General features: G+C 60.7%; 1 protein-coding gene across 2 annotated transcripts; it reads left to right on the top strand.

Moving 5' to 3' along the window:
- The first annotated feature begins 449 nt into the window (after positions 1-449).
- Positions 450-7,295, top strand: WFIKKN2 (WAP, follistatin/kazal, immunoglobulin, kunitz and netrin domain containing 2). Of its 2 annotated transcripts, none has more exons than XM_045488381.1 (2): positions 450-625; positions 4,405-7,295. In XM_045488381.1, the coding sequence occupies exon 2, from the start codon at positions 4,474-4,476 to the stop codon at positions 5,923-5,925; it is 1,452 nt and encodes a 483-aa protein (XP_045344337.1). In that variant the 5' UTR covers positions 450-625; positions 4,405-4,473; the 3' UTR covers positions 5,926-7,295. The 2 variants fall into 2 exon arrangements, with proteins under 2 accessions (XP_045344337.1, XP_045344336.1); XM_045488380.1 differs by lacking the exon at positions 450-625 and adding an exon at positions 682-1,719.
- Positions 7,296-9,092: the final 1,797 nt, after the last annotated feature.

Genomic DNA, 9,092 nt, shown 5'->3' with positions numbered 1-9,092 from the left:
ACTCTCCCCCTGCCCCCCTCCACCAAGACAGCGTCTGATGTTTCACCAACTGCCCCTCCGGCCTGTAAAAACCAGAGCTGAAGCTGCACCTTGACAGCAGACCTGACAGCCAGGTGGGGGAAGGGAGGTTCCCAAAGGCCGCTGCCCGCACCCCGCAAACTGGCCGCCCCGTCTTCCCGGTCGACGGTGGCATCCCACAGCGCTGTGCGAGGGGGGGTGAGTTGCTTAGCCTCTCTGGGTGTCTCTTCCTCAAATCTGCCACGAGGGTAGTTGGTTGTGAAGATGAAGGGACGTGATGTGTGCGGAGAGCCTGGCACATCCTGAGAGCCCCGTAAACACTAGCAATGAGTATCACTCTCACTGCCCACGGTGGCTGACCTTGGGCGAGGTTCTCCAGCCCGGAACCTTCTCCTTTGTAAAGTGGGGGGAAGTGACAGGACGGCCGAAGTACCCTGCACCGCTGGAGGGCTCAGGGAACCTGTGTGGTGGTTCGCGAGGGCGGCCCGCCGCCCAGCGCTGTCCTGAGACACTCACCGCGGAGGTTTTCTCGGAGCGGACGAGTGTGTCAATCGAGGAGCGAGGAATGTGATAGGTCCCGGCAGCTGGGGGAGCCGGAGCATATCTGGTATGTGTCTCTGGAATGATTTGGGGGCAATTCACCGAAGTTGGAACTTGAGCCGTGAACTGCCCGGGACAGAGAGATAGGGAGCTGTCCGAGCGCACACCCCCCGCAGGGGGACCTGGTGCGGGGGCGGGAGGCGGCTTACACGGCACAGCGCTGCTGCTCAGGCCCGCCCTGGAATGGCCGTGAACTTGTTGTTTTTCCACGTCATTTGCTCTCAAATGTGCTATCGGGCCAGGCGATGCTAACCCTGTGGCTGCAGGTCCCTCCTCGTAACAAGCGATTGTGTGTTCTTCAGAGGTGGCCACGGGGAGGAGGGGGCCCGGCCCGCGGAGGTGGGGGAAAGGGAAACAAACCGCTCCTTTACAGTGAGCTTGCGTGTCCCGGAGCCAGCTCCCCCCCAAAGCACATGCCATTTCTGGCCCTTGAAGGGGTTAAAAGGCCTCCTGGAGTCAAAAACAAGCAGGTGTCCCACCGTGCCAGATACGCCGCCTAAACCGCTTCCAGCTTTTTTTTTTCCCCTTCTGCAACAAGTCTGTGATCAGCCACGGGACAGAGGAGCCAGCAGCCCGCCTGTGACAGGCATCAGGTTAGCTCGCTCCCACTTGGGTGGCGCGCCCAGGATATAAATCCAGGCTCGGGCCCCCGCCGCGGCTCCTCTCCCTGCACACTCAGGAGAGGGAGTTTCCTTGCGAAGACCTTTCCTTTATCTGAAGCCGCACGGCCCAGCGGGCTGCACTGACTTGTTGGAGGCAGCCGGAGGCAGCCCCACCGAGGAAGCCTGCTGGGGTGGCGGGGAGGGCAGGTGTCTGTAGCCCAGAGAAGGAGAAGGCCCTGGGGGGCCCCAGCCCCTGGCCTCGTCCCAGGGGAGGTCTCTAGCCACCATAGACCGCATCATGTGGGCCCCGGGGTGCTGCCGGCTCTGGTCCCGCTGGGCGCAGGTGACAGTGTTGCTTCTGCTGCTGGGGGTGCCCCTGAGAGGCCTGGCAGTGCCACCCATCCGCTACTCTCACGCTGGCATCTGCCCCAACGACATGAACCCCAACCTCTGGGTGGACGCCCAGAGCACCTGTAAGCGGGAGTGTGAGACGGACCAGGTGAGTGGGAATCCAGACGCCGGACGCGGACCACGTGAGTGTGTTAGTGGGGGCCATGGGCTGGGGAGGCTCAGGAGGATCTGGCAGGGCCCAGGAACACAAAAGAAGTTGGGCCCCAGGCCGCATGGAGATACGTAGGGCGTGATGTCTGTCCGGGTCCGAGGCCCCGATGAAGAGGCGGGTGTGATGTCCAAGCCCATCAGGGATGGGGAATCCTGGGATTCCCAGTCTCGTGTTTGCCGAAGGCTGCTCGGAGCCAGAACTAGGCCAGGCGTGTCGTGTGGTCTGGCCCAGCCCTTCAGCCCCCCATCAGCAGGTGAGAGCAGACCCTCAGGGCAGGGCAGCGAGCGGCACAAAGTCCCGTAGCCAGGGATGGGAGGGTGGGCGTAGAAGCTGCGTGTCTCTGACAACGGAGTGAGGCCTCCAGGCCACCTGCCCAGGGGTTTGCACCCTGACCCGGAGATCAGACCAGGCTGATGGGGAGAGTAGGCAGGAACAGCTCTGGATAGACTCTCTGGTTGGCCCTGGGAGGGAAGTGGAGTGAGCTCCAACCTGCCAGCTTCCTCGGTCCTCCCTTCTGCTCTCATCAGAGCAGCCCGGGCCAAGCAGGGCAGGGCTGGGGTTAGAGCAATTCTCTCCCGGCTCCCGAGTCCAAGGGCCATTCCTGCCACTCCCCACAGGGGATGGAGAGCGTGCTGGTACCTAGCAGTTGCCTGGACAGAGGCGCTTCCTGCCGGCCTGGCCAGTTCCTAGGGCTCGGGGCTGGGCTGGGCTGGGCATCACCGGGGCACGGGAGAGACCCTGGTGTGGCCTTTTCCAAATGCATGGAATCTTCAGAAAAGCCCAAGTTAGCCCTGCAGAGAGTGGCCTCTGCCCCATGGTGTCCAGGGGACAATTGTCAGACCACTCAGGCCAGACGCTGCCAGTGAGCGATGGTGGTGACGGAGGAAGGGGAGATAAGGAGTGTGGAGGCAGAGCACTCCCATTCAGCTGAGGTCACGCGGTTCACTGGCTACATTTGCAGAGAAGCCTGTTTCAGTGGCTCAGGCTGGCCTGATAAATCAGGTGGCGCGTGGGACAGGGAGACTCTGGCTGATTTGGCGTGTCTTGGGGAAAAGGCACCTGTGTGGGGCTAGGGATTCATGAGCCTCTGGGTATATTCTGGGCCCTTAAGCAAAAACTGTTCTAAGAATTCCTGCTAGGTTCCCTGTGCCCAGAGACACCTGCCCCTGGTCTCTGAGGACCCAACCTTTCAGGGACATCGGGGTCCTAAAGGAGCTTCCTGGGCCAGTTCTTAAGGAATTTGATGACCCTCGGGCCAAGGAACCGGGGCTCCTGTCTGTTCCCAGTCCCTCCTGCCCTCCAGCCCCCACTGGGTCTCTCACCCTCAGACCCCAGCTCCGAGATTCGCCCATCCCCGGACCAAAGCCCCGCCTGGTGTGGCCCAGAAGTCTATGCCAAGCAAGGGCTGCAAAACAAAGTCCCCATTCTGAGCCGAGAGGGGAAAACAGTAAACAGGTCAAGCGGGCAGGCTCCACACAGCTCCGGTGGGGGATTTTTTTTCCCCCCTCTTAGCTGATGTGGAATGTCAAAGAGGCTGAAATAAAAGTCAGAACCACAAGAGGCCAGCCCTAGTGGGGAGTAATTCACAGAGCCACTACCAGGGCGAAGGATTAGGACCGTTGCCCGCCTGCCCAGCGAGTACGATGTGTTATTGTCGAAAACACCACGTGAAGTCCTTGTTTGTGTCGGCCCCAGAGCATGTTGCTAATTTCGAGGAATTAAACTAATGCCTTATGTGGCTCCACAGAGAATCAGGGGGGGATTACAGCCTAGTAAGTCCTCGCTGACGGCTTTGCTGACCTTTGCCACCCAAGGGGACTGTTTTCCTTGTTGATTTCCCCATGAAGCGTCCCACATGTCGGAACTGAGCACCTGGGTCTGGCACAGCCCTCCGTGGTGAGACCTGGCGTCCTGGGCCTGTCCGGCCTGCCCCTCCCCTTGGCTTTGAGCGCATGCGGTCCCTTCACAGAGCTGTCGTTCCTGATGTGTGTGTGTGTGTGGCCGGCCTCGAACTTCTGCCCCGGAGGTGTCCGATTTTTCCTTCTTAGGGTTTGGTGTGACCTCTTCAATTCGGCCAGGGCGTCCTCACCCCAGTGGAAAAAAGACAGAAAGGCAGGCTCATTTGTTCCAGACTAGACCTCAGAACCCCATCCACCTGGAGCTTGAAGCCCTGTTCTGCCACTTGCCGGCTCTATGGACTCAGGCGTCACTTCTCTGAGTCTCTGCCTTTTCATCTGTAAAATGGTAGTAAGAAAACTTCCCCTCCCAGAGGTACGTGGCCCGCCTCTTTTCACACTACTGGCTGTGTGACCTTGGGCAAGTTACCTAATCTCTCTGTGCCTCAGCTATCACTACCTGTGAGGGGAGGATGATGATGGGGCCCACCTCCCGGGCTCGTGATGAGCCTAAGTCGGCAGGCAGAAACGTTCTTCGTGCCGCCCTGGCAGATAGCAGGTGCTATGGATACGCCAGCCACTCTTACTGTCAGCACGTTTGGCTCACGGTAGGCAGAGAAGAGATACGGGCTCCCTTCCACGGGAACCGTGGGGTAGGCGTGGGGGAAGCCTGTCCGCTCTTCCAGCTGGTCCTCACTCGGGCCTCTCGATCTGGCTCCCTCTGCAGGAGTGTGAGACCCCCGAGAAATGCTGCCCGAACGTGTGCGGGACCAAGAGCTGCGTGGCCGCCCGGTACATGGACGTGAGAGGCAAGAAGGGCCCGGTGGGCATGCCCAAGGAGGCCACATGCGACCACTTCATGTGTCTGCAGCAGGGCTCCGAGTGTGACATCTGGGACGGCCAGCCCGTGTGCAAGTGCAAAGATCGTTGTGAGAAGGAGCCCAGTTTCACGTGTGCCTCCGACGGCCTCACCTACTATAACCGTTGCTACATGGATGCTGAGGCCTGTTCTAAGGGCATCACGCTGGCCGTCGTCACCTGCCGCCACCACTTCACCTGGCCCAACACCAGTCCCCTGCCGCCCGAGACCACCGTGCGCCCCACCACGGCCTCCCCGGAGACCCCCGGGCCGGATATGGTGGCCCCCGCTCTGCTCAACCACCCCGTGCACCAGTCGGTCACCGTGGGCGAGACGGTGAGCTTCCTCTGCGATGTGGTGGGCCGGCCCCGGCCCGAGGTCACCTGGGAGAAGCAGCTGGAGGACCGGGAGAACGTGGTCATGCGGCCTAACCACGTGCGCGGCAACGTGGTGGTCACCAACATCGCCCAGCTGGTCATCTATAACGCCCAGCCCCAGGACGCTGGCATCTACACCTGCACGGCCCGGAATGCCGCCGGGGTCCTGCGGGCCGACTTCCCGCTGTCAGTGGTCAGGGGGGGTCAGGCCGCGGCCACCTCGGAGAGCAGCCCCAATGGCACGGCCTTCCCCACGGCCGAGTGCCTGAAGCCCCCCGACAGCGAGGACTGTGGCGAGGAGCAGACCCGCTGGCACTTCGACGCGCAGGCCAACAACTGCGTCACCTTCACCTTTGGCCACTGCCACCGCAACCGCAACCACTTTGAGACCTACGAGGCCTGCATGCTGGCCTGCATGAGTGGGCCGCTGGCCGCGTGCAGCCTGCCCGCCCTGCAGGGGCCCTGCAAGGCCTACGCGCCTCGCTGGGCCTACAACAGCCAGACGGGCCAGTGCCAGTCCTTCGTGTACGGCGGCTGCGAGGGCAACAGCAACAACTTCGAGAGCCGCGAGGCCTGCGAGGAGTCCTGCCCCTTCCCGCGGGGGGACCAGCGCTGCCGGGCCTGCAAGCCCAGGCAGAAGCTCGTTACCAGCTTCTGTCGGAGCGACTTCGTCATCTTGGGCCGGGTGTCCGAGCTGACCGAGGAGCCCGACTCGGGTCGCGCCCTGGTGACCGTGGACGAGGTTCTAAAGGATGAGAAGATGGGCCTCAAGTTTCTGGGCCGGGAGCCGCTGGAAGTCACCTTGCTCCACATGGACTGGACCTGCCCCTGCCCCAACGTGACGGTGGGCGAGACGCCGCTCATCATCATGGGCGAGGTGGACGGCGGCATGGCCATGCTGCGGCCTGACAGTTTCGTGGGAGCGTCCAGCAGCCGGCGGGTCAGGAAGCTTCGCGAGGTCATGCACAAGAAGACCTGCGACGTCCTCAAGGAGTTTCTGGGCTTGCACTGAAGCCCCGGCCCCTCCCCGACCCCCTCCCTGGCCCTCGTCCACCCACCCGCCCCCGACGCCCCTTGGTCCAAAAGCTGGGCAAGGTCAGGTTAGACGGTCTTAGGCCAGCAGGGAAACAGCAATCGGTGAAAAATGGTAGAAAAAAATGGCACCAGAGGTTCTTAGATCAACTAGTCTTTGGGTTCAGTAAGGGGCCCGTATTTTCTTTAGCTGAGGGGGACAAAAGGAGAAGCCTGTAGACGCACATTATTCCTGGTGACCAGTCTGCTTGTGTGGATGACCCTCTCTCTGCTGGCCAGCCCCCTCCGCTGGCTCCCCCTGTCCCCAGCTGGCTCCCATCCAGGGGTCCAGAGAGGGCATCTGCACGGTGGTCACCGGAATCACGGAATGGATTGGTCTGCAAAAGGGGTAGGTGGGGAGAAAAGGAGGGCCCAGGGACTCGTTGGACAGATTCCCCACAGCCGCTATGGGCAGAAACTGCTTCACGTGAGGGCTTGTGGGAAGTGGGAAGGGCAAGGCATGGTCTGACCCAGCACACAGCTGGCCCTGAGGTGGCGGTCAGCCCGTGCCTCGGCCAAATTGGCTCTGTGGTCCCTGAGGCCACCTTGGCACCAGCAGAATACACGTGTTCCGTGTTTCACCTCGGCTTTATTGATTGGTTTATTGACGGTCGATTTACGAATTCAGCTCTGTTCAGTCCAACTCAGTGGGCGCTTTGTGAACGCTGTCTGGGTGCCAGGTGCTAGGGCACAGAGAGGTATTAGTCACCGCCCAGCTCCTAGTTGGCTGAACGTGAATGTCCAGATCCCAGGGCTCCCACCCCCACCCCCACCCGGCCCGAAGCAGACCCATGGCTGGCCCTCCCCATTTGCATCTGCCACTGGCTCCCTCGGACAGAAAGCAGATAGAAGCCCCAGGATCTGTCCTGGTGGGAAGGGAACTATAGGAAGAGGAAAAGTCGGGGTTGGGGGGAGTGGGTAAGTGAAAGACCAAGAAGGGAAGGAGGAGGGGAGACCCGCCTGGGAAAGAAAAGGAATGTTACTCGATGCTTCCATCTGGTGGTGGCCTTGGGAGCTGCAGGGACCTGAGGAAAGCTCTAGGTGCAGCCCGGCAGGGCAGGTTTGGGGATGTGACAGCTTGTTGGTGACTTCGTGTTTCTGGACTTCCTGAACAGGACCAGCCACCCACCCCCCACCACCACACACACACGCTAAAGGACTTGAGAAAGCCACCGTCAGCTCTACATCTGCCCCCCATCCCTCCTCAGCCCTTCATTCTGTCCTGGCCCCTCCAAAGCTGAAGAAGGTCATTGTGGAGCCTTCCTCAAATGTAGGGAGGAAGATTCCAATTAAAAGCTCATAGTATCAAAAGCCCTTCTTGTGTGATTCGTTTGGCTTAATGTGTGTGGGTGGGCGGGTAGTGTCATTTGCTGCCAACGGGACCATATATGGGTGACAGAGGGACACTAACATTCGCCCCACTTTGGAGCTCTGAGGCTCCTTAAATGCGGTGCTCACCGCAGCTCGGAAAAGCTGAGGCCAGAGAGGCCAGGTGACTTACCCAGGAAGATAGGGGGCTTAGGCCCGGATGTTCGGACTTCCGTCCCAGGCTCCCTGCCGGTCACGACAGCATGGCGGGCCAGGGGCAGACTCCAATGATGGTGTCGTGTTTGGAGGCACGATGTTGGAGGAGATGTGAGTGGGGCAGGAAGAGGCAGGCTGCCCAGCTGTGGCTCCCTAGGGGGCCTCTGGGTGAGTCCGGGTCCCAAAGCCCTACGTGTGCTCAGAGCACAACGAACGCTCTGTTCCCAAAATGGGGACAGCAGCACCTTTGGTGTCGGCCACCTGTGGCTATTCCCTGTCCTGGGAGTTGTGGCCGTGGCATGTCCCACATCTCATCTGTCCCTGAGGCGGTGAGCCGGCCGAGCACCAGGGACCCCTGCCCCCTTTCCACTTCCCCGGGGGGTCTTCTGGGAGGAATCCACACCCAGCCCCATCCAGCCTGGCCAGGTCTGGCCCATCCCTCCTTAGAGATAATTCCTGCAGGAAGGAGGAAGCCGGGATCGGGAGACAAGCTGTTCCCCGACAGAGAAGAGAGGCCAGAGGAGTGGGGGCTTCTCAGGTCACCTTGGGGAAGATGCTAGGCACAACACTTAGCCGCCAAGGAGGTGTGGGCACTAACCCCAGGCCCCCTCCCTGCTTGGGTCAGGGAACCAGGGAGGTAGGGGAGGACTCAGCGCCTCACCTGCCCTCAGCAGTTTGGGGATGTTCCGCTGCACCTGCTTCTAGGTGGGGGTGCCCCAATAAATGACACACTGCCTTAGAGCCTGAGGGGTCAAGTGTCCACATGCTAGCACCTGTCGCCTCCCTTCTCCCCACCCCCTCCCTTGCACGGATATGGGGCCTGAGCCCTAGTGGCTGCCTGGTGGAGGTGTGACATTCAGGGGACACCAATTTCAGATCCACCTAGGTCTGAATGTGGGCTCTGACACTTTCCCGGTGCCTCCTGGAAACTCAGTTTCCTCATCTATAAAACAGAGGGTGACAAGTGCACTTCCTGGAGACTTGGGGAGCTTGACCCTGTTAACCTTGCCAAACCGGGAGAAGGAGTCTGGCACAGATGGCTGTCCCTGGGCCTCCTCCTTGCCCTCAGCAGCCCCCTGGCCAAGAGCAGGCCCCCGGGACCCGCCACATCCTGTGGGGCCTGGGGTTTCACGGATCCAGTGAACATACAGCTTCAAATATTTTATTCTGTTGCTCACAGAGCACATTCAAACTGATCATCCCTCACGGGCTGATGTGGGGTTCAGAAACTATAGGCACTTAGGGAACGGGCATCTATTACAATTTTGGTCCTACGACATGGCGTTCAGTTTTTCATCCTCGAAACCAAGCCTGAGTCTCTGATCTCCGTTGCTCAAGTGTTACCCAGTAACTGACCTCTGATAGGTGCTCAGTAGAGCGTGAGCTAAATTCCCGGGGCCTGGTTGCCAGGTAAACTGGGGAGGCTCCCCAGCTGGGGCCCAGGACACAGTGAAGCGGGTGTGTGTGTGGGGGGGGGGTGTCGGGGGATTGAGCTCTCCTCCAGCTCCGAGGCCAGACTCACCTGCCCCCCTGTCTACACTGGACACTCGCTCCTTCCCTCCTTGCATCCGTTGGCTCCCCTCC

Source organism: Leopardus geoffroyi, chromosome E1 (assembly GCF_018350155.1).
Source record: "Leopardus geoffroyi isolate Oge1 chromosome E1, O.geoffroyi_Oge1_pat1.0, whole genome shotgun sequence".
NCBI classification, from domain to species: domain Eukaryota; kingdom Metazoa; phylum Chordata; class Mammalia; order Carnivora; family Felidae; genus Leopardus; species Leopardus geoffroyi.
This window is presented reverse-complemented; position numbering and strand designations above follow the sequence as displayed.